This window comes from Drosophila willistoni (genome assembly GCF_018902025.1).
Source record: "Drosophila willistoni isolate 14030-0811.24 chromosome XL unlocalized genomic scaffold, UCI_dwil_1.1 Seg141, whole genome shotgun sequence".
In the NCBI taxonomy this organism is placed as follows: Eukaryota; Metazoa; Arthropoda; class Insecta; order Diptera; family Drosophilidae; genus Drosophila; species Drosophila willistoni.
In genome coordinates, this window is record NW_025814052.1 from 4,274,802 (window position 1) to 4,300,951 (window position 26,150).

Here is a 26,150-nt window from a genome sequence, read left to right on the forward strand (position 1 = left end):
CGTTGACAGAGGCTGCTGCTGCTGCTGCTGCTGCTGCTGCTGCTGCTGCTGCAGCGGCAACTGAGGCTGAAGCACAGGTACAAATAAACTCATTGTTTATATATGTATGTGTGCATGTGTATGTGAGAGTGTGAGTATGCCTTGCCTGTATGTATGTATGTAGTTAAGCCTGTTGTTAATGCCTTGCAGCATACAAAAGAACAATAGGTGGGCCCTCTACATTCGAGATACATACATATACATACATACATACATACATATATATATTCTTATTCATATAAATTGATATCTGTGTATATGCAGGTTACTATGTATGTGTGTTTGTGTGTGTTTCTGAGTGTATGTTCTGTGTATTCATGACTCAACAAACAACTATGTATGTTCGATGCTGTTGCCGATCGTATGGACCCAACTACAAGCCTGAAACATTGACGACGCGCTCAGATCCAAAAAAAAAAGCAAGAAGCAAAAAAAAAACAACAAAAATAGACAAGATTTTCAAAAATTCTATTCGTATTTTAGTTAAATAAAAGGACGTAGATGTTCTCAGATTTATCTTGATTGATAATGAAAAAGAATATGTTTTATTTTCTTTATAAATCTTCGAGATAGTTTCATATAATATTCCCACAAATATATGTATATTGCAATTTTCTTAGCTACATATATAAAATTATCGATCGATTGATCAATCTGATATTTAAAACAAAACTTTTCATTAATTGCTCCATTCAAAATGCATGACAAGTTGGCAGCTCTGTCACTCGATAACTTTGTTTACACGAGAATTGAAACGAAAAGCAAAGCAAAAGAATAAAACAAAAAAAAAAAACAACAACAACAAACCTAAAAGAAGGTAAAATGAAATCAAACAACACAACAGGTAAAATGTATAGGTAAGGGTGTCTGTGTATGTGTGTTTGTGTTTGTGTAGAAAAAAGGGGGGAGTAAGAGGTGCAACAGGGGTAAACAAACCAGAACTAAGAAACGAAAACAAAAATGAAACACACGCACACACACACACACACACATACACAAGCAAACACAAGTTTTGCCATAGTTGTCGACATTGATGGGCTTTTGGGGGTACTAACACACACACACACACACACACACGGTATGGAGGGAAATGGAGAAGAAGAAGCATCCTCCAAAGATACAATCACACATTGAGACACGGGCATCGCCACTAACACGTACACGTACATATACACACATATATACATATATCAATGCACAAGGTACATATACCTATGTATGTATATGGCAATAGAGAGTACGAGAGCAACAACGACTGAGAGTGGGAGAGACAGAGAGAGACTAACTGTAGGAGAGTCGGCGAGAGGCTGAGCCTGGCGGGCATCATTTGGTTCGCATTCTGCGCTTCGTTCTACGTTCTGTCAGTCGCCCAGTTGCCCAGAGTTATTATAACGGATTTATCTCAAGTTACAAGCTGCCGGCCAACTTGTACCTACATACATACACATGCATACATATGTATATTCGCTATGTGTATGTATGTATATGTGCCCATGTATATTATATGGCGACAGCACAAATATAATTTAATTTTATATGTACATATATAGGTACATATGTATATATATGTCAGCCTTCGCTGCTTGAAATTTTTTTTTTGTTTACTTCATGAGCTTTAAGTTTTAGTTTTGCTCCTTTTTCTTCGAATATTACGGTATACCCCAGACATACCTACATATGTATGTATGGATATAAGGAAAGCTAAAAGCATCTAGATCTGGAATATCAAATGTCATTGTCATTGGAAATAACTAAATTCCTTTGGAAATTTCCAGATTTGATCAAACACATTTAAGGATTTTAGTTTTTAAAAGTTTATTCTTCTTTAACATCATTTATGAACTATTTGTGACTTTTGAAAACCTGTATAATGTCTTTTTTCTCAAAATAGTTAAGATTATTCAAAATATTATCCGATTATGCGAATCTACTATAGTCTAAATTGATCCGTATAAATGAATTATTCTTAACAAAGATTCAATAATTTAATTATACTTATTTTTTTTACATGATAGTAAAGGCGAAAGACAAGAGATTGACAACTGACAACTGTGTGTGTGTGTGTGTGTGTGTTTGTGTGTGAAGAAAGGACTTATTGTTAGGGGCCGGGACATCAAGGGCTAATCCAATTGCTGTCCATTTTTGTTGTACATTTTCTTCTTCTTCATCCTCTTTGGGTTTCTGCGTCTTGTCCCATTTGGTAGTCCTACCTCAATGATGGAATTAGTAAGTATTGCATTCAATCGTTGCGCCTGCGCGTGTCTGGCATACAAAATTTTGATTATATATCCAAGCTCCAAGCCCATAACATGGGTTATCTAACTACAGATATATGTGTGTATATATTATATTATAGACAGTCTGCGACTGGACAAGTCTCGAATTTTAAATGCACATTTGTACAGTTTGACAGGCTTAGCAGTTTGAGCAGCATGCTAATAATGTCATGATTTCAAAACAGAATGCAAGACGCATTACGCAAGACTCAATTATTGATGTCTGTCAGCCACATTTAGGGTAAGATCGTTAAAACACTTGAGCTACTTAAACACTACGCAACACTTATCCAAACTTTCGATTCGACAATGTACTAGGACTACAATCTACATATACATATATCTAAACATTTGGTTCATTCAAAAGAGAGTCTCAAGAAGTAGTCAAGACATGCAACTCATGGATTAGCTGCTGATTGTTCTCAATTAATGACGTAGTAGTTTGAGCATTGAGCAAGCTTTTGCGGTATCTACGCCTATTAGTGCATTTGGAAAGTAAAACCGACAGCAACTAACACCCAGGGCGTATGAAGGAGAAGGAGAAGGCAACCAAATGTCATCAGCATTAATTGTTGTCATCGGAGATGTGTGATGTTCATATACATATACATATATGTACAGATGTATGTATGTAGGTGATGTGTGGTGGAATTTCCAACAAATGGCAAATAGAAAACAGCAAACCAACAGCAAACAGAGACCTCGGCCAATCACTTTGACAGTTTTGTTGCCTATACCCAGACACACATACACACACACATCGACATCCATACATGAAATGCACAACAAGAGCCATGGCAACAACAACAACAACAACAATAATGACAAACAATAGATAATGATGCACATCAAGTGCATCGGCCATATCAAGTGTCGTCATCATCATCATCATCATTGTGTGTTGCTGTTGTTGTTGTTGCTATTGTTGTTTTCGTTGTCGTTGTCGTTGTCTGCCAACTGATTAGTCAGCAGAAATTCTCACAACGCTCACCGACTTGACACTGAGATGAAGGCAAAGGGAATTGAAATTGATGCAACCAACTGAGGAATGGCACTGGCATTGGCCTGCTGACTAGGCCATTGAAAAATTGACTTGTCAAAATTGTTTTATCATTCCCAAAAAAAAAAAAAAAAAACGGGAAATACTTTAAAATTTATGAAAGAAATATACATATATTTCAAATACTTGACTTGAGCAGAATCTAGAAGTATTTGATTATAAGAGTCCCGACATTAAGGACCAAAACAATGCTGTTCTTTCAATTATAATTCCCAACTAGTTAAAAGCTTTAAAATACCTCCAATACTTTTGTTCTTCATTTAATATTAATTTCTTGGAAAAAAAACTGGAAATATGTTGAGGTATTTGTTTATCTTCATAATTTGCCAAGTATCTAAATTTGGATAATGCTAAACAATAAAAAGCCAAGTTTATATTTACTTAATCAATTAATAAGAACTTTTCGATTATTGGTTTACTTATTACACTTAAAAAAAAATGTTCAAATGTTGAATTTAGGGAAGCTTTAAGTTAATTTGTTTGTCTGACTGTGTGTAATTAAAAATCAATTATCGATTTCAATTTAATATTAAGTAATCTATATCCAGTCGAATTGAAAATAGTTATAAAGGTTTTTGTTGTAGTTTTGGATTTTGGTTTATAATTTAGTTTTGAGTTTGAGTTTCGAAATCATAAATCAATGGCATCATTATTACCCAATTATATCAATTGTGTTGTTAAGCATCTCAATTGCTGTCAAACTGTGAAAGCCCCGGCGCTACACGAGTTTAAGGGAAAATCGATTAAAAATGTATAAATATTGAGCGCAGGGTGTGGAAAATACCTCGTTAATTAATAATGAGCATAAAATGAAAGCGCGCGTGCAAGGATGGTCGATGCCAAAGATGATGATGATGATGGCGGATGATGGAGGATGGAGGATGGAGGACGGCTTATAGCCGGATGGTGATGGAAAAAGGATAGTGGTGCTGGTGCTGGTGATGGTAGAATAGCAAGTTAAAAAGGAGGACAAGAGGCAGCTTAGTGGGGACATAGTTTGCTGCTTGTGGCTGGGCTGGGCTCGCCTTGGTTTGGCTTGGCTTGGCTGCCGCAGGCAAAATCACAACAGGTTCATTTGCCATGCCAGCCTCAGACTGATGTTGAATATGAGTCCTAGACAAGGACACAAAGCCCACACACATACACATACACACACACACACACCTACACCTGACGCCCAAAAGAGGTGAGAGCGAGCGAGAAAGAATGTGTGAAAAATGTCAGTGCTGGCCAAAGGCGAAACGCGAACGAGGACAACGACGACAACGGCAACGATGGTAATGGCGATGGCAATGCCGTTGAGTGTAAAGATGAGGATGAAGGACGCAGAATGTGGATAGCCAGCCAGTCAGTCAGCCAGCCAGCTGGAAAACCCAGCGAGCAAAAGCAAGTAAATAAATAAGCAGTCATAAAAACAACGTATATGTATGCATACACACACACACACACACACGCACGTGCACAACGCGCACGCATCTAAAGGAACACATATGGTGGGTATTACCATTTCCATTGAAAACAACAGCCAACTGCCCAGGGGCTGGCAACTGGATGGCAATGCGAAACCCAGAGCTAAGCAAAGCGGTAATAAATGCTTTTCCAAATACAAATACACAAATATATGTATATATGTACACACACACACACACATACAGCGAACAGACTATGAGACAAACAAACAATTGTTGTGGCAGACGTTCAAGCAAACAAAATCAAAGATATCAAAATAATAATCTACAGTTTTGCAGCCATTACCGGTGATCTGCGCCTGCAGCGTATGCAACAAAATTTTACAAAATGGCCTTCACATTCTTTTAAACTTCAAGGGCAAAGACACACACACACACACACACAGTTAAACAGAAATGTAATTTTTCTTCTAATAGTTTAATTAAATATTTCATCTTGTTCAAGAAAGAAGCCACTTGACTTTCTTATGACAAAATTTTCCATCACAACATCCAAATTCAAACAGTTTATAGTTTGAAGGACAGGAAGGATTTAAGGGTTTATCTATTCCAAAAGAAACAATAAAAATTAGAATTAAGGACTTTATGCTAAGTCCCGTGAGATTATCTAATAGTTTTAGAGCACTTTTTCTCGATTTGTGGACGTTGTGGTTCAATTCTATTCTCCTTTGAATTTCTAGCTACTCGACATTTATTATTATAATTTTTGTCAAATCTGGTAAATATGTAAACATACATACTTATATAACAGATATGGGTAAGCTACATATCTAGATATATGTACAGATATGGGATATAAAATACATTTTGTTCATTTTATTATTTACCTTGATTCCTGGCGAAGACTTTGATCGCCCAATAAAAGTTCAGTTCTTCCTTTTGATATGCTACTTGTGGGACTGTTTTGTTGTTGCAATTGTAATTGCTGTTGTTGTTGTTGCTGTTGCTGTTGCAGCTCATTCAGCAATTGTTGTTGTTGTTGACTCCGATTGCTGGTTGCTGTTGTTGTTGTTGTTCCATCACTGGACTGATGCACTATGACATCATTATGCGTAGCTAGTAACTGTGAGAAAAGAAAGGATGAAAAAAAAGAAATAGGGAGGGATTATTAAGTATATAGGAAATATATGGAAAATAAATGAAGTTAAAAATAAAAACCTAAAGAAACTGAAGGAGTTAACCGAAGAGAGCATAAGAAACAAAACCATAAGCAACATAATCAAAAGTGAAAACAAAAACAACTTCAAGTTTCATGTTTCTTTTTTTTTATCAACATGTTGCCTGTTTTTGTGCTTCTGTTGTTATTGTTGTTGTTACATATGTTGTATACCTCTCTTCTCGGTGGATACAAATTATTCGATATTAGTAAATCACAATTTTTCATAACAGTGGCCGAAGTATTTGTATTGGATGCGGATGCGGATGCGGATGCGGATGCCGTTGCCGATGCTGAAGCGTATGGAGCGGTGGAATTATTGCTATTATTGTTGTTGCTTAAAAGTAAATGTTGCTGCTGCTGTATGCCATTGTTGTTGCTGTTGTGACTGCTGCTAATGCTGTGCATTTGAAGTTCAGCGAATGCCTGTTGCAGCTGTCCACTAGATATGGCCGTTGAATATTCCGTTTTTGGTGTGGTTGTACCATGAACATGATGATGCGATTGATGTTGCTGCTGTTGCGTTGCTGGTGGCAATGCAATATCCGCTGATGTTACTATACTTGTTGCTGCCAGCAATGGTGATGTCTGTGCATCAACAAAATGCACATCTGTGTTACTACTTGTAGTCGCACTCAATTGCAATTGCGGTGGCTTATTTTGACCCTGACCATGTACCTGTTGGCCCTGGCCCTGGCCCTGACCTGGACCCTGGCCATGACGTTGTTGTCGATGTATGGCCGCTGTTGTGGCCAATGTTGCTGCCGCTGCTGGCAGTGTTGTTGTTGCCGGCAATGTTGTTGTCGGCAATTGGGCATGCTTGTTGTTATAGCTAATATATGTAATGCCACAATAATTGGCCCCATCCACATCATCATCATCGTCGAGATCCTCGTCATCCACCTCCTCGGCCAGATGCTGTAGACTACTGGCCAACAATGATTTGGCCTGCAATGGCTTGCCGGCAGCAGCAGCTGCCGCCAGTTGCTGTTGCAGTTGCTGCAGCTGCTGCTGCTGGGCCTGGCTAGTTTGATAGATATGACCAGTGGCGCTGCTTGTGGAGGTGGTGGGTGGCTGGGATTGCGACAGGGATTGTTGTTTCTGCAGGGCGGCCGTTGTTGTATTATTAGCGTTTCGATCGGCTGCCGTAGCAGCGGCAACAGCGGCACTAACCAAAGCCGAGGCACCCTGGGTGGCAATCTGTTGATGTTGTTGCTGTTGCTGTTGCTGTAGATGTTGCTGCTGTTGTTCCAGTGACATAATCGATGCTGGCGTTGGCACTGTTGTTGTGGCCGTTGTCGGTGCCAGGGATGGTGCACTTATTGGACCGCCAGCTGTTGCTGTTGTCATTGTGGCACTGCTGCAGGTTATTTGATTGCTTGTAAACGACGTCACATAGATGGGCGTTGAGTCATTCAAGAAGCTTAGATCCTGTTTTTGACTCGCCGTCGTACCGCTTTTTGTTTGTTGCAACTGTTGTTGCAGTTAGAGAAATAAAAATTGTCATAGACAAAGGAACAGAGAGCAGAGAAAAAACATAGAAAGAGTGAAAATTGTATATATAGAAAGGACAAATCTACACATTTCTTTCACATATAATAGGGATGCGATTATTAATATTATTTATCGATTTTATCATCATAATTATCGAGTGCAAGAAAAGTATAAAATAAAGTTTAATACATTACTTGAATAGTGCTGAATTCTTTGTTTTTAATATTCATTGATACACGTTAATAATCGATTGATAAAACACATTTATCGCCACACATTTAATCAATTTAAATAATCGACAATTAATCTAACCAAATAAGATATTTTCAAATGTATCGATTAGAACTCAATTGATCGATAGCCACTTAAAATGGGACAATAAATAAATAATCATCAAAAATCATCATTGTCGTTAATCGATAGCTGGCCAATAATAATATACCTACATAAAAATGCGTTAAGCATGAAACAAAACGGATCATTATTTTCTTTACACCCCGCTAACCTCCCACACACACACACACACACACACAGACTGATGACAGGCCGCCTATACACATATGCAAATCAATCAAATTTTTCATGAAAAAAAAAGAACAGAAAGAAGCACAGAACATAAAGCTAACCAGAAATAATCCTCTACTACTCCCCCCTCTCACTCACACTGTGTGGCATCATTTACCAACACTGGCAAGCGATGCCGCGATGCCTGCTCTTAATGAAATATGCATTATTAATGCGACACACATAATGGATGTGGTTATGGGAATCAACTAGATGGGATTGGGTTTTGGGATTGCTTTTCAAAATATGCGTATATTATATATATATGTGTGTATGTGTATGTGTGTGTGTGTGTGTGTGTGTGTGTGTGTGTGTGTGTGTGTGTGAGTAGGTGTGTACGTACATATAATGTATGTGCTTTTGTGTGTGGGCTCAACTTCATTTCTCGGGTGGGTAGATGCGAACAATTCAATGACTCATATTAGCATAGCACTTACAGTTCCTCTCAAACTGTAAGAAAAAAGGTGTTTCCTGTGTGTGTAATTTCTTTGAGTTTAGGTTTTTTTTTTTTTTGACAAAACTCAATTGCCCATCAACAGTTAAGACCGCTTAGTATACTACCACTTGCCGAGGTCTAAAAAAAAATCCAAATTCTCTCAACATTTTTAATGCAATTACGTGGCCAAGTCCCATCTTTTCCATCTGCTTTCGCGCCGGTTGTCTCTGTGTCTGTCAGCTGCCGCAGCACTCCCAAGTCCCGTCCATCGTCCTTTACGCTTCGTGCACATTCCACTTGTGCGTTCAATTGCTTTGACTTTGCACCAGTTTTTGGGTGGAGGAGGCGGACAAGAATGTGGGCATGGAGATGGAGAGATTCATACTGCGGCTACGCCGCTATTTTTTCCTTTTTTTTCTCTCTCTCTCTCGTATTTTCTTTCACAATTTTATCGGATTATTGACAGTCAAGTCGATTCGTCAGATGACTGACTGACTGGCTGGCTGGCTGGCTGGCTGGCTGGCTGGCTGACTGGTAGGTTGGTTGCTTGGTTGGTTGGTGTCACTGTCTCAACACGATTCTACTCAAACACTCATCGTACATATGTATGTCTATCTATATGTATAATCATTTGCTCGGTTGGCCTGGTAATAACCGATTGACTCTGCTCTCCATTTTAATACCTAAAACGAAAATGTATAAAAGTAACAGCACCTGACCCAACTCCCCTTTCCACAACAACCCACCCTCTTCACCCATCCAATCCCATTCATTCGTTTCCCAAACCAGCTACATACATCCGAATGCGGACGTTGAAAGCAATTGTTGGAGCGTTCAACTGTGATGATGACAAAAGCATTTGATGCGCTTAATCAGAGATTCTTAGATTAACACATAGTGAAATTCAGATAAAAAAATGTCCGAGGGGGAAGATACTCGTACTTAATTTACATATCATTCTAGAGTAATTGTGAAAAAAAGGCATTTGAGTACTAGAAAATGGTCAAAATAAGATCGCATCAATTTGTTTATTGATTATGAATGACAAGATTTGCTTAAAAAGGAAAGAAAAGTTTTTGTAAAGGTTACAAAACTTTTGAATATTGAATGTTTTTGAGTATATAAGAGCTTGTGGGATTGATGTTGTGCTTAGCTTAAACTGCAGTTAAAATATTAATTTGAAATATATAAAAATTAATGTTTTCGATTATATAAGTGAGGCTTAATTTTTGGTTTTATATTTGAGGCTAATGTTGCATATTCTAAAGCCTATAAACTGCAATTATCCCTGCCTGGTCGAAAACATTCATTTGGAATGAATAGTAGTTACTGATATGAATGTTTTCGAGTGTATAATTGAGGCTTAGATTGTTTCTCTTGTGAGGCTGCAATTATCCATCCCTTGCCTAATACTTATCGCTCCTTAACGCACTTTTCAAGACTAACCGACTCTGTACTCGAATTTGAGTTAATAGCAAAAGCCTGGTCAACAATATGGTTATATAAGCCGCAATCTAATTAATGGGCATGGCTCATTTGCTTGATTAATCCCCAATATGAGTGCACTCAAGGCCCAAACACAAAAACATTCACTTATTCATTCATCTAAAGGATTGGTAAGCTAGCTCATTCGTTCGTTCGCTTTCATTTACTCACATATTTCATTTATAGTTTGAATTTTGCATTTTGTTGAGATGTGTGTGAGTCTCTGTCCCCCCCTCCACCCATTTGTATCTTTTTATTTTTTTTTTTTTTTTGGTTTAATTTTATTATTTTGTTGTCTCTATGTATTTTCTATTTTGCATAACATTTGCTTGGCAAGTTGGTTGTTTTTTGTTTTTGTTTGCTTTTTCAAGTTTAGACAGAGTTGTGTTTTTTTTGTATTTTTCACTTTTAGTTTCATTTTTTGTTGTTTTCTGTATCTGCATTTGTGTTTGTGTCTTTCTCTCTCTCTGTATGTGTGTGTGTATGTGTGTGTGAGTGTTAGCTGGAATCTTGTTTTGTTTGTTGAATTTTTAATTGAATTTTGTGACTATAACCATATAGCTCCTCATGTTTGTATGCTCTCTGGCGAACTGAATGAATGCCTGTTTTATGGGCGTATCATGGGGCGTTGGTCAATCGAGTGTTATGGCAACCGCATATGGTGAGATGGCTGGAGGGGTAATTTGGAGGGGGGGTCCACTTGTTTTTGTACAGATAGCAAGCTAGTGCATTCAACTTGTTATTGATTCGAATTGCTCATTGTAGCGTGTTGAATTCATTTCCCCTTTCCAAAAGAAATCGACAGCAGATTCAATCCCCTCCCCCTCCCAAAAAAAAAACATCAAATTGGTCCTCTACTTTAAAATTTTTCTTTTTTGTGTGCGTGTGTGTTTTTTTTTTCGTATTTTAGAGACAAATACTCACCTTTTTTGAGAGTTGCGTTATATCCACGGGCGTGACACGATTCAAGGCGGCCAATCGCTGCAAACGCTCACGGGCATGCTCCTCGACGGCAATGACAAACGCGTCCTGCACCGAATTGCCAATATCCCAGGCTAGAATTAACATAGAACAATGAACAGTGTGTTAAATTAGTATTCAAAATGGAATTTCAATATTTTAAATAGGCACATCTATGCATTTTGAAATTTTGATTACTTAATTTAAATTTTCTTCTATGTTTATGTCTAATTTGAGTTTATATGGCAATGCATTTGGCATTTTCCACCCAACTGGGTTGCTATCATATGACTTTCTATCACAATTGATATACTAACAAGTTAGTTAACAAGTTTTCTAGTGAATATTCACAGCGATTGTATTTGAATGCTAATTCAAAGCAGCTGTTTCCTATATTTGTTTTCATCGGAATTTCGATCAACATTTTGTTGCCCCGTCTCGATAATGTTAACTTGGGGCGTTGATTTCAGAGGAAAGATGGTGGAGTCCAGTATTAAGTGAGGTTATGTGCAAAAGAGTTTGCCAAAAGTAAAGATGCAAATTTCTTGCAATGTTTTATAATTATTCAGTGCATTCCAATTCAATATTCATATATGCAATCACAACAGCAACAAAGACGAATACTGTATATCCTTTTACATGCTTCTGTGTATGTATGGAAATTCCAAAAGATCTGGCATCTCTCTATGTCTCTTGGTGCATCTATTCCTTAGATTAATCTATGTATTTAAGCTTTAAAGGTTTTAAAACCGAAGGGCACCGCAAGGAGGTGCCAAAGTAAACTAAACTCCAGGGAGAGAGAATGCAAGAGAGAGAATAGAAGAGAAGAGAAGAGAACGTTGATTTTAGGGTCCACAAGGACTCAAGAGTTTTCCTTTTGATGAAAATGATTGGGCAAGTCCAAAGTGAGTGTGAGTGTGAGAGAGTGGCAACACCAGTAAGTAGTGTGTGTTGTGGGGAAAGAGGGGCGGGATAGGAACCACGTTACTCAGCCAGCAAGGAACAGACAACTTTCTTGTCTTCTTTCTGTACATCTTCCCCTCTCCCACTCTCTCCCACTGCGTGTGCCTGGGATGTGTGCGTGTGTGTGTGTGTGAAAAGTTTATGTGTGCTATTTGCTGTCAGCGCCAACATCATGCAGCTTCTTTTCTGTGTCGTCTTCGCCCACACTCTTAACTTTTTTTCACTCTCTCTCTTTCTCTCCGACTCTCTCTCTATCTGGGCTTTTTTTTGTTGCTGCTGTCGCTTTTATTGCTTTTCGGCTGCAGTCGCCGCTAAGCAACAACACCACCTCCGCCCCCTCCCCAGCACATCTTTTGCGTCCCCCTATCCAACCCCCACACTTTCTCACACCGTCACGACCTCGGCTTTAATTTCATTTCGCTGCCCTTGCGTTTTCGGCTGTTGATTGCGCCGAAAAGTGTACCAAAAGGATGAAGTGAGGGTCGGGTACGGCGGCGCGACGAATAGATTGAAGGATGGTTGGATGGTTAGATGGATGGACGGATGGAGGGGAGGAGGTGGGAGGTTGGGGGTACGTAGGGAGCAGCATGCGGTGCCGCCGTTCGCCCTCAATCCGAGGTCGTGCCCAAAAGCAAAGTGGGACGCTCGGGCAAATCCAATTAGGCGCCGCGTTGTCAGCCTCAGGCTTGCCACATGTCGTTGAACCCACCTCCAAACCGGTGGAGGCCGCCATTCTTCCTCCTTCTCCCTCTCCCTCGCCCTCTCTCTATCTCTCTCCATCCATCCTCAAACTTCTTCTCCTTTTTGCCTTCCTTTGACTTTTAATCTCATTTGTGTATCTGTATGTATGTGTGTCTGTTAGGCATTCATTTCCGCGTATATCTACTCCCATCACCCCCCTTCTAACAACCATCAAGCATAAGACATGTCATGACCATGTCAGTTGAGCACCACTTCAAGCCAATGTCCACGTTTACATCCACACAACACAGACCCGACAACAGAGAGAGAGAGAAAGAGAGAGAGAGACAGTGAAACACTTTCTCGTTTGACATATGCAAATGTTCAAGTTGATCCATTTGTAATCGAGTTAAAACTGTAAAGCAAACGAAGCAACAGATCGAGTGGCACCATTGATGGCTAGATGGATGAATGGATGGTTGAATGCATTGACCCACTGACCACTGTTTGTCCAATATTATTAACCTTAATTTCCAATTAATGGCACTAACCAAACAACGAATGTAGAACGGTGAACAAAGATGCCATCAATGCACTTATATGTACGTAGATATTCCAAATGGGGCATATTCGTTTACTTCAAATTCCAAATAAATCTTCTTTTTATTCAGCCTTAGAGAATTTGTAAATTTAATAAAGTGAAAATTCACTTAGAAGGAAAGTACCCAAAGTTAGAAGCACAGATCTAGAAAAGTGATATAACAATTGAAAGGGTTTTCCGAGTATATATCCTCAGTCATAAATAGTCTATGGAGGCTATTGGGGGACTTTAGTTACCATTCAAACAAACATTCTGACGAGAGAAATGTTGCTTCGTATATATTACCTATTAATGAGCTGGCTTAGCTCCTTTTTCTATAAGTTCCTTTTCTTCTCTTTCCCTTTTCCTCTCCTTTTTGCTGTTGTTATAAAAGAGGTTTTCCATATTTTTCCCTATCAACTATTATTTGCCGAAAATTAAAATCATTTTATATACAAAGAAAAGTGGAAACTATCCAAATTTACTTTAGTTTAGACTTATTTTTATACCCTTGCAGAGGGTATTATAAAATTGGTCAGATGTTTGTAACGCACAGAAGGAGACGTTTCCGACCCCATAAAGTATATATATTCTTGATCAGCATGAGAAGCTAAGTCGATATAGCCATGTCCGTCTGTCCGTCTGACCGTCTGTCCGTCTGTCCGTCGGTGCGTACGCGTTTTACTCAGCCATCTTAAGAGCTATCGGGATGAAATTTTTTTTGGGAGCTTTTTTTTACCCGGGTGAGATAAAGTATGAAAATCTTTGGGATCGGACCACTATATCATATAGCTCTAGAAGAAACATTTTTGCAAAAATTGGAGTATCCCCATGAAATTTACCAATATGATAGTAATAGATATAAAATCTCAGATCCCAAAATTTGAATCTGATCCGATAAATAGAACACAAGTTACAGTCAATATAAATCGGTTCAAACGCTGCCGGCAGCGCTGCTTGCTGCCTACTACTGCCATCATCAAATCAACAGAGCACACGCATACACACACAGACGCAACGCTACATGAACTGTATGTGTATGCGTGCCGTGCTTTGCTTAGAAAATGATGGAAGAAGAAAAACTTGTGGTAAAAAGAGAAATAATATTTTGTTTGTGTATTGATGAATTGAGTTGCAGGGAAAGAAATTTCAAAAAGGAAAAATATTATTGCCAAGTATACTGCAAGGGTATATAAACTTCGGCATAGCCGAAGTTAGCTTCTTTGATATTTTAATTATATGAAAGAAATTAAGGATTTGTTTATTATAAATTCAACAAATGAGTTCTCAAATAAATATGCAAGCCGTGAAAAGGTCTAAAGTTGAATTACAAAATCTTGTAATTTCAAAGTTGTAACAAAAATCCAAATTTCTACCAAATTTGTTTGAGTTTTACTCGAAGGTTGTTCCGTGAAGACTGATTGATTGATTGAACAAAACTAAGCTTAAGAGCAATTCAAGACCTTTCGTTTTATTTTTGCCTCTCACTCGTTTTTACTTAAACTTACACTTTAACCACAGAATAGGGAGAGAAAAGAAAAAAAGGATAAAAAATGTAAATCAGAAGGGAATAAATGCCAATTGCCTTGAAATCAAAGACCACTAACTCAGCTAACATGGCCAGGTGATTCAGTTTCTCTTTTAACCAGATCCAATGCCAAGCGCCATGCACTTTAATTGCCTGCTAACAAATCGATAAACAATAAACCAAAGTGCACTCCATTTGCAGCCATCACACACACACACACACACAAACATATACATATACATATATGTATGTATAAAAGTGAGAAATGGCTGGCAGCAATCACAACAGCAATAAGAGCACTTGAAATTGCAAACAAAACTTTGTTACAGTGCCTCTAAAACTGCATGTGGAATTGATTTAAAAAAATAAACAAACAAACATACAGAATCTTAACTAATATAACAACCAGTTCTGTATATGTATAGTTTTTTTTTCTTTCGTTTTTTTGAAGGCAAAATAAATAAGAATGTTTGGTTTGTTTAGTTAATAGTCTTGCCCACTCCTCCTCCTCCTCCTCCTCTTCCACCCACCGTTCTAACATTCCACTCGTTAAGCAGGAAGTAAAAACACAAAAACAATGTACGTATAATATATGTATATATAGATATGTATATATATATATATGAATATGGCCTTAAATTTTGCATTTTAAATGAAATTTTGCAAAAATTAAATGAAATGTCGTGCGTTTAAACAATGAATGGAAAAATAAATGAAATTTATATATACATCTATAGATATAAGTGCATGTCTGTAAGTAACCCTCTCGCTCCTTCTCTCCCCTTCTCTCTCTCTCTCTCTCTCTCTCTCTCTCTCTCTGTTATCAGCATACAACTGTCTATTTACCTGTATATTTTCTCTCACCTTCCATTTGCCCCCACAGACTTGATCTTTTGTTTCTTATTTACACATTAAATTACTCACTAATTGGTCATTAAATAATTAATATCATAATGTAAATAAATGTTTCGTATATATAAAGGTAGCCATTTAGGTGTGTGTGTGTGTGTAAATAAAAATAATTATCATAACATTTCCATGGGGAAAAATAACACATCTTTTGTTGGCATCTTCATAATCTTTATATAAACTTGAATTTTAATATCTTCCCTTATACTATCTCAACTGTCGTGACAAAAATAAATCTTGTAAACTTATTCATTAGTGTGGAAAGTTTAAATAGTTACTTTTTGTTACGTAATATTCTAATGTTTTGTCTTACAATAAGCCATTTATTTAAGACTTTCAACCATTTTACAGAAGTTAACTTATTTCTAGTGAAAGTTTATTTGAACTAGAAGCATTCTAATATTTTGAATTGCAATGAAATTATATATAAAGTAAGTGAGTTGCAATTTTTATTTATTTTTTAAGCAAATTTCTAAAAGGAAACACATCAAATCATGAGTCAAACTACAAATGTAATAATCAATTATGTATATTGGTTTATTAGGGAAAGAGAGAGAGAGAGAGAGATGTTTCAATCAAATGTTAATCAAAGTTAATGATATAATAAAATATTCATTCAAGGTCCCTAAAAGGTAAGCAACTACATTTTTTTTATTAATTTTTTGCCAAATAAAGAGTAAAAAGAGTCCTTAAGTCCTTTTCTTTACAGGCAATTGACAATTTCTGTCGACTTGGTTTTTAGATATTTTACTTTCTACGATGAAAAGATATAGTGGATGTTACCAGTTTCTACTCTAGGCACTATTTTGTATAAGCAAAGAAAAAATTTGATAGAAATTCCTTTAGAAACTCTTTTCGGTATAGTTAATCTCTGTTCAAAAGTTCCTAAAGCTTTGCTAGAGATGACACTATTGCGATAGAGAGAAATAATCGAAAAGTACAGCTAATGAACATGTATACATACATATATGTACACCGAAAACCGAAAAAAACTATTTATCCCATCCAAAACTATGTCTTGTTAAATTAAATAGAGTTAATCCCTTTTAATTTAATGCAATTCCTGCGACTCAATTAATCAAGTTTTAAATGTGAAATGAATCTTCTAAATATATATGTATGTATCTATATATGTACCAAATGAGCACACATATCGAAAATTAAGACATATATGTACATATGTATATATGCATGTATGTATATACATAGTTAGTTGTATGTAGGACAGATTCCGAGCATTCGTAATCGCTTTGTGTCAATCCGTTACGGTAAGCGGCACCTGCCCCATCCGTTTGCTATTCGCAGTAAAGTTCATGGACATGGCAGCCCAGAGGCAGTGGCAGAGGCAGCTGCGGAGCCAGTAGCTAGAGCAGTGAGAAAAACCATCAGTCTCCAGACAAGACTGGTGAAGACCCGCTTCAGCTGGTAACAGAAGTCTCCATCTCCATCTCTATCTCTTTCGCTGTCTCCGTCTCCGTCTCAGCCTCAGACTTAGACTCAGCCTCGGCCTGAGTCAATGCCGCCGGATTGGTAATGCGATACAGATACATCATCATTTTGCGGTTACATAACCCGCGCACATGCTTTGTAGATACAACAAACAAGACAAAACAAAAAAAAAAACACACTCACACAAGAAGAAGAGAATAAAGTAGGTACATATATTCATATATATATGTACATCTATGTATCTACTTGTATAAAATACATACATAGATACACACACACACTATAAAATGAAATCTTTGTGAGCCAAACAAGTTTCATGGGGCAACAGAAAACTGAAAGAAACGAAAGAAGCAACAATCAAGCGACGGCGACCCCAAACTAAAGGAATACCACAACAAATATCAATACACACATCTACTAGATTTATATACATATGTACATACATATATGTACATTCCAATATATATGTACATACATATTTGTATATACATCAACCAACAAAAAATTAAAGCAGAATTCATGTCTAATCAGACAATAATTGAATGGGCCACGCAAAGAAAAATATAACAAAATTTAAAGAAAAAAAGTGATTATAAAAAACTGGTCTTAAAACTAACTTTAATTATAACTTATATACTTTGGATTTTTCTTCTCTTGAAGTAATATTTGCATTTTTATAACGTATTGAACTCCAATTTAGCAAGTCAAAACAATTTAAAAATATTAAAACTATTGTTAAACAATTGTTTTAGTTTTTAGCCAAAAACTTTTAAAAGATAGTCACAAGTTGGTAAGATAGGCCAATCTATATTTTGTTGTTTATTTTTTGGCAATAAATGAAATCAATTTTATGGCGATTCCAGATATATAGGAAGAGGTGTGGGTTCACCCATGAAGAAACCTTAGCAACTTTTGGGGCAATTGCCAAACCATAAACTATATAAACATTGTTTTTATTTCTTCAAATCAATTTCATTTCGATATTGATAATAAGTTTAGGATATCATTGAGTACATTACATAAGGATTGTAAAAATTACAACATTTATTCGTAAGGAATTCGGTTTTACATAGAGACCTAAACACGGTAACAAAAGATCGGATGGAAGGGACAACTTCCTCCCTTTTCATTATTGAGAGGGTTGTCGGTCTTGCATATCTAAAATTTAGGAGTTTAAGATATAAAGTTTAACTCAATGTCATCAATACTGACCATTTGATAAATTATTTCGGAAATTTATATAGGTTAAAACATTACATTTGTTTATTTCCGACCTTAATAAATTTGAAAAACTAAAAAAAATGTATATAACATTTTTCTTGCCTTACATACATAAGTTCTGTTCACACAAATATATGTATTAATTTAATAAGATATTCCTCTCTCTCCCTCTCTCTCTCCCTCTCTCTCCCTCTCTCTCTCTCTCTCTCTCTTTCTATTCCTCTTCCTCTTTCTCACTCTCTCACTCTTTCGACAGATCATTCCTATAACAGCCATGTGTTATATCGACCCACTCATATTAACCCATCCATGTAGGTAAAAAAAAAAGCTCAATAAATATGATAATATTTTTATCTTAATAACTTACAAAATGCTTAAGTTATTATTTTCACTTAGTATACATTTCAATTTATATAAAAATCACTAAAAATCAATTTTTCTAGTTAATAACTAAATACTTAAACGTCTCAGTTACTTTAAGTACATTTTACTTTTATTGGTTAATAAAGTGCATTCAATAATAAAAATTTATTTTGCATCGCACATTGTCTCTAAATATATAAAAATAAAGTTCAATTCGATTGGAGCACTGAATTCCTTTAATCATTCCGGGAAAACCCAATAATATTATTGTTTTTTTTTCTGCTTGTATTTGTTGTTGTCCTATCTTATTCTGACGAAATGCAAACAAAGTTTTCTTGTGAGGTGTAAATCATATAGATTTTAGGCAATGGCAATTTTTTGATAAGTGAAAGTCGTTCAATGAGTGTAATCAAAACAAAAAAAAAACCAAAAGAGGGGCGAATACTCTTTCTCTCTCATATTCTCTCTCTCTCTCTCTCTCTATCTGTATCGCTCTCTTTCTCTCTATGTCTCCATCTCTTTCTGTCTGTGTCTCACTTAATAAACCTTATCATTGTTTCGAGCTATATCCATATCAATTTGTGTCAAACAGATTTGATAGGCAATTGTTAATGGGTTAACGTTTTTAGGCTTTACCCTCAGTACACTTCCCCCCACACCCCCTATCCCACAGCAAGCCTTGAATGTTACTCATACGCCACATGAACAAGTAGTTAAGACAGCTTATCGCTTATCATTTTTATACTTTTCTTTTCATTTCTTTGTATTATTTTTTTTTTTTAATTTTGGGTAAACATTGCGTTTTATTATGATTATTATTATATATATATATACTATGTACATAAATATTTTTATTATTGCGATTGCTCTACAGAGATTGAGATAAAAGAATGAGAACGAGAGGCAAAGAGGGAGGGGGTTGGTGGGACGTCTAGGTAAGTAGACTCTGAGTGATGTTGATGGACGGTCGCAGTGCTGGGCCATCATTGACATTCAGCATCCTAGTATTTCAGATGGCGGTGGAGGGGAGGGCGAGGGGAATGTGTGCTCACATTTGCTTGTACTTAATTTGTTGAACTAAATTAAAGTACATATATTTGCACTTTCAAGTTGAAATTGAAATTGAATTCAAGTCGACTCACCAACCGAACTCTAGACACAGATAACAGGGCTGCATTTAATGGTCCATGACGCCTGAGGGCCCCATAAAAGACATAACCCAGAAGTCTAATTACTTATTAAGCAAGTAGAAGATCTAAGTCAGAGTAAAGTTAAAGAGTAACCAAGAATACTTTAGTGAGTAAAAATAAATAAATTAGTAACATTTTCCAACTTCATATATAGCTCAGCTAATTCCTAACTGATATTGACATCAAATACCTCAAATGCTCATTTGACTAGTAATAAATTGTACTTTTTTGACATAAATGAAGAAGGATAACTAACTATTAAAATTATTAACTACTTTCACTTAAAGGGAAGAATTAAGAGGATACCATAATCTAGATTTCTCTCTCTCTCTCTCTCTCTCTCTCTCTCTCTCTCTCTCACTCTCTGTATCTTTATCCCTCATGTATATATTAATCCGCTGCTGGAAGATTTGTACAATCATCATCGTGGTCGGGTTGGTGTTATTGTTATTGTTGTAGTCTGGTCTGTTATTACTCAGGTGCGCATTGTCTCACGTTTGTTTATTTACTTGCTTGCTTGATTGCCTCACACATGGTTTTTCGTTTTTTCTTTTCATTTCTTTTGCATTTCATTTCATTTCTTTGCGATTCTTAGTTCTGTTTTTTCAGTGTGTGACAACGATTTCAATTGCAGTTGCTCTAAAACCAATTGAGCCGCTCCCGACCCCACCCCGACCCCCATTCCCTATCTTATAGAACTCTACACACCTCCACTGGCATTCGATGCGTGCCTCGTTTCGCTTGGTCTGGCAACAAGTGCGAACGTAGAAAAGTAGAAAACTAGATGAGAATTCAGGGAGATGGGGGTGGATGGGGTGTGTGTGTGTGTGGTGTGTGTGGTGTGTGTGGTGTGTGTGGGAGGTACATAGGTATAACCAATAAATTGGCTTTAAAAATTATCTGCGCATATCCAATTATTAAAAGCGGATTTAATAGCGGTAAAGCTATAACAACAGAGAATAAAAACCAGAGACAGAGGTACCTAGTGAGTGAAAGAGAAAGAGAAAGAGACAGAGAGAGAGACAGAGAAAAAGCCATTTGAAAGATAATAAGAGAATGAATCGTTTGAATGGACTATGGAATTGGCAGCTTGGTATTGTTAGATAATGCCCTTTTTGAAAGGTGAGCGACACATCAACAGGGGGAGGGAAAAAAAACGTTGAAAAGAGAAAAACAGACAAAGAGACATGGAGAAAAAAAGCAGAGAGCGAAAGAGAAAAGAGACTAACAACGGCTATTGCGACGGTAAAAGATAGCTACCATTCCCAGCAGCAACAACAACAACAGCAACCATATGAACAACAACAAGCCAAATATAAAGGTTTCCACGTCAAACAAGATGAACAACAAAACGCGAAGCGAAAAAGCAAAACACAACCACAGATAAAAAACAAAAGCCAAAGCACAATTGCAGCTGCAGCAGAACCAAGCCAAGACCAGCAACAACCAACAACAACCAACAACCACATGATGAGGGCCAAATTTGTTGCAGTTCTGGTTGTTTTAGGTGGGCGCATGCCATTGAATAAAGAAAAATGTCAAAATATATTCCACAAAAAAACCTTTGCAGTTGCTTTCCGCTTTCAACAATGTGCAAAATGACTAGAATGACTATTTATGAATATATTCAATGTCATTAGGAGCACACAGAACTCGCACGTCGCGTATGAGTAACTAATGAATGTAATTTGCTTGATAATCAACATTGACTTCAAGTCCGTATAAGAAAAACTCTTCAACAATATTCATGAATATTAACACTTAAAATGTTATTCATATTTAACACTTTTTAACAACTGAAAATTAGCTAATCACAATAGTTAGACAGTAGTTCTATATATCATTATGAATAGAATACAATTTCCTATTCACAAAAGAGTTTCTTAAGGCATTAAGGACCCCGACAGACCTTTTAAGTCCGTTTCTAACACTAATTTTAAGACTGATTAAACCGTTTCTAACACTGGTTATAGACAAAATCGCTTATAATTTCCAATTATTTGAATGCACTTATACATTTATTCATACACATAAGTTTGTATCTATTTTTGAGTACGTGCTACTGCTTATTGCATTCCTGTGGCCAAGAGCTTTGATTAACTTTACCACTCAAGGTGTGAGTGAATAGCATTCCCCTTCCTTTCTATCGATGCAATGCCACAAATCCCACATACAATTCCAGAAGATGCTCTCGCAAAACTTTCTAGCATAGATTCTACACAAATCGCATGCCAATGCAATTCCATGGCCAACTGAGAAAACACTTTTGGGTCTCTTAGAGGCAATGACTTTTACACATGGCTAACCAAACATTTACACCAAAGTATTCCCTTCCCTTTCAAGCAACCCAACGACCAAGCAACCCCCAATCCCCATCACCGTCGTCATCATCATCATCATCATCTCCATCAATCGTCGACCAACTGAGCAACTGAGCGCGCTCAATTGTATCGCCAACGTCGCCGTTGCCAGAGTCAGAGTTACTCACACACTTGAATCACAGAGAATTGCTTGATGGAGACTTAGTGGGGAGTTTACGGTGTGTGCTCGGTGCTCGGTGGTCGATGGTCGATGGTCGGTGACGACGGCAACGAGCAACTGGAGCCAAGAAACTTGCCTTACCGGATTTCGGATGCTGTATTGTTGCTCCTTTACACCGCCGCTCGCCGTGCTTACCCCCAGACGCCGTTGTTGCCGGCCCCCGCGCCTCTTGCACCTGCAAAGAGGGCCCCCAAAAAGCAATAGACCAACATTGGAAGCTTTTTTTGGCTCTTCATTCTCCTCCTCTTCGCTCCCCTCCTCCTCTTATCTCAGCCTGCTTCTTCTCTTACCGTTTTGTATCTCTATTGATTTCATTTTATTGCTTTGGAATGTTTGTGTATGTGTATAAATGTTGCTGTTGTTATTGCTGCCGAAGAAAACTGGAAATTCTTTTTTTTTCTTATTTTTGTTGGGGGGGTTTCAAGTTGACCCAAAAACAATAGAGAGAAAGAGTGAAAGAGGGAGAACCAACGTGCGAGCGAGCGAGAGATAGAGAAAGAGTGCGAGGTCAGGAGTGAAAGAAAGTATTTATGATTGAAACTTGCTTGTTTTCAAAATAAATAAATTTGATAAATTGCTTTCTCATCATCAATACAGTGCAGCTCAAACTTTAAGCCATGCAAATGCACTTTAATCTAACCGACATAGCCACAAAAAAGCAAAGAAGAAAAAACGCAACAATTTCTTTTATTTTTTGTCTTTTAGTTTAATGTTTTTTTTTTATGTTTTATGATATTTTCTTCTTCCCATGTCTCGATTTTCTTTTTGCCCGTTCTCTAAAGTCTTAAAAAATGTGTTTCTCTTTTATGGCCAGCAAAAAAAAAAAAAAAAGAAGAAAAAACACAAAAACTCGTTTCATTTGAGGCTAGTTTCCTTTATATGTTGGTATGTGTCTGTTTCTTGCAACAACACGTGGCACACAATGCATGCCAAACTTTTGCCAAATGAACATCATCATCATCATCATCATGATAATTTTCATAAGTTTTTTGCGTTTTAAATGAAATTCCCAAGCATCGTTTGATCGTTATATTTCCAATTGTTGGTTTTTTTTGCACTTTCTCACGCCCACCAAAAAATGGAAACCGGACGACAAAAAAAAACCTACCAACATTTTGTTAATAGGTTAAACTCTCAGGCATATTTTTGATCATAAAACTAAAAGCCAAGCTTTAACTTTCCACAGAACAGAAAATGTAACTTGACAACTATTTCTTCTTTCTTTTTATATTAAAAAAATACCTTGAATAACATTCTATTTTCTTTTCTCAAGTCAAAATTCAATTCAAAAATTGTTGCTAATTTATTTCAAATATCGATTACAATTAGTAATTGTGTGATTCATTAAGGAATTTCTTTTCAAATGTGTTTTTTGATGGAGAAAAACAGCTGTTTGAGCCCGAAAAGAAGAAGAATACTTCACACAGGATTCATGTCAAACAGCTGTTTGATGTTTACACTACAAAAATGAAAAAATAAACAACAGGAACACAAAAATTCGCAAAACTTTCACAAACGAAAAAGAAGTTTATCAAAAATTGTACTTTTAATATTAACATTTGCTGAATGAGATGGCACATTTAATTTTGGTCATGTTTATTTTTTTTTTTTGCAAAAAATGAATAATTTTTAAGTAATCATTGAATCATAGGTAGAAAGGTACTCATACTATGTACCTATATATATATATATTTGTATATTGTATAGCTATGAATCAGTGGACTTTTGTTTCTCTCTGAATGTGTTTTTTTTTTTTTTTTTGTCCACCAAGTACTTTGCTCCCACACACAAATAGAGATTTATCTATATAGAATACAGTTTGAAAGTCATTTATTATCTTCACTTACTTGTGATCTATTGTTGTATATTTTTTCTAGTTGTTGTTGTTTAAAAACGTTGAATTAAATTGCCATGCAAACAACAATAGCACACACACACACACACACAATGACACGAAAAAAAAACATACACTCACACACGAAACAAAATGGAAACAACAAATTGCGCAGACGCAAAACGCCAAAGCCGACGCCGACGTCGACGCCAACACGCGTGCGCAGAGCCCAAAAAGAATGCCAACTGGCTTGTGGGGGCTTTAAAGAAAAAATTTAGATATGTGGTTAGAGATTGGCAGAGAGGGGCTTGGGTAGGGCGCACATGGGGACACGAACCGCAACGTGCAACACACTAAAACGCAACGCCACGACAATAACAATAATCACGACGACAACGACGACGACGACTACGGCGACGAAGACAAAGACAACGACGCTATGGAAACGGCAACAGTCGCCCAACAACTAACTGAACGATGCTCAGCAAGCGGCAGTTGGCCCCCTCCTGACTTAATGTCTATGTAGCTAGACGTTTAAAAGAGAAAGAGAATGCGAATGAGTGAGAGCGCGAGAGCAAATAAATGGGGGGCCAACAACAGTAAAGAAAGAACCAGCGATAAGCATCCAACGCAATGCAATGGAAGCTTGTTGAGAATGGGAGAATGGGAGAATGAGAGAGAGAGAGAGAGTGCGAGAGAGCAAGAATTCGAGAGAGCAAATGTATGGGGAGATAAGTTACTTGGCGACTGGCATTGCGGCAAAGCTTTCAATTTGGCACACACAAAAATAACAGTTGGCCACATTAGAGACTTGGTACAGTAAAAAATCAACAAAAAAAAAAGAAAAAAATGGCCACAATGAATCGATTCGAAGCAAACTAACGAGGTGGGCTTAAAAAGTAAGATAATTTTATATGTTCAATGCTTTTTTACAGCATAATATTTTGAGATTTATGTCGGCATGATTGGATCTTGATTCGGATTAAGGAATTTCGACAAGAAGGATTCAACGCATTTCGTGTCCTGCCCCTTTTGAGATCGTAATCGAATTGCTTGTTAATACTGATCACAAATGTATATATTCTTACATCGAAGACATAAAAAATATAGATAGAAATGTACATATATGTAAGCAAAAAAAAAACAAAAGACATAATTGTCCACCAGATTCGGATTCTACGAAGAATTCTCAGACTTATTTACCAAGAAACCATTTGACATAGATCTAAGAATTCAGTCTCAGCTTAATACTCTTACTTGCTAAGGGTTTTCTATGAGAAACTCTAGTTCTTAAATGTTTAACTTATTGTTAGAAACTACAGTAAATGATTGACGAATGGGAAAAAATGTTTGCAAAACTTACCCAATCTGGAATCATTCTTTTTGCGTACACGCAAACAAATTGTGCAGGATTTAATGCACTGCAACAGAAATAAGAAACAAAGTAAAGTTGAATATATTAATGCCATATTCATGAATATCTTTACTGGATAACTCACATCATGTATATGCCGTATAACTTCCGTGCGCGATATATTGTCCAGAGTCAATCCATTAACCTCGAGTATCTCATCGCCCACTTCCAGATTATCGCGATCGGGCGGTGAGCCATATAATTTAATTTTACCCTCCACATTCTCAACGAGAATGATGACATAGCCGGATAGCTCGACAACTTGTTGCTGCAAATACAAAATCAGTAAATTAATTTAATGAAATATATGTTTATACATAAGTAAATATAATAAAAAATATAATGTACAATGCACAATAGTCATCTGGGGAATACTTTGGACCTCAAAATTTCTTGATCACAAATTGTTTTAGTCGTAACAGTAAAGTAATTTTCGTCATCATTTTCAAAAGGCACATCAATGGGCGAAGAGAAAACCCCACCTGGTACCCACCCACCTACCTATCTACACAGACTATACATACATATATATTTTTCT

The 26,150-nt window shown here is 36.8% G+C and overlaps 1 protein-coding gene across 4 annotated transcripts in view; it reads right to left on the reverse strand.

The window, feature by feature from the left end:
- LOC6648573 (MAGUK p55 subfamily member 7) overlaps window positions 1-26,150 on the reverse strand; it is a 58,028-nt gene that overhangs the window by 22,502 nt on the left and 9,376 nt on the right. For 2 of the 4 annotated variants that reach the window (XM_023179279.2, XM_023179278.2), the window contains exons 2-6: window positions 25,698-25,880; window positions 25,562-25,619; window positions 10,904-11,034; window positions 6,175-7,473; window positions 5,672-5,907 (exon numbers count right to left, since the gene is read on the reverse strand). In XM_023179279.2, the coding sequence (XP_023035047.1) occupies window positions 5,672-5,907; window positions 6,175-7,473; window positions 10,904-11,034; window positions 25,562-25,619; window positions 25,698-25,880 (1,907 nt within the window). The remainder of the gene's footprint in view (window positions 1-5,671; window positions 5,908-6,174; window positions 7,474-10,903; window positions 11,035-25,561; window positions 25,620-25,697; window positions 25,881-26,150) is intronic. The other 2 variants (XM_023179280.2, XM_002071293.4) reach the window with 1 other exon arrangement.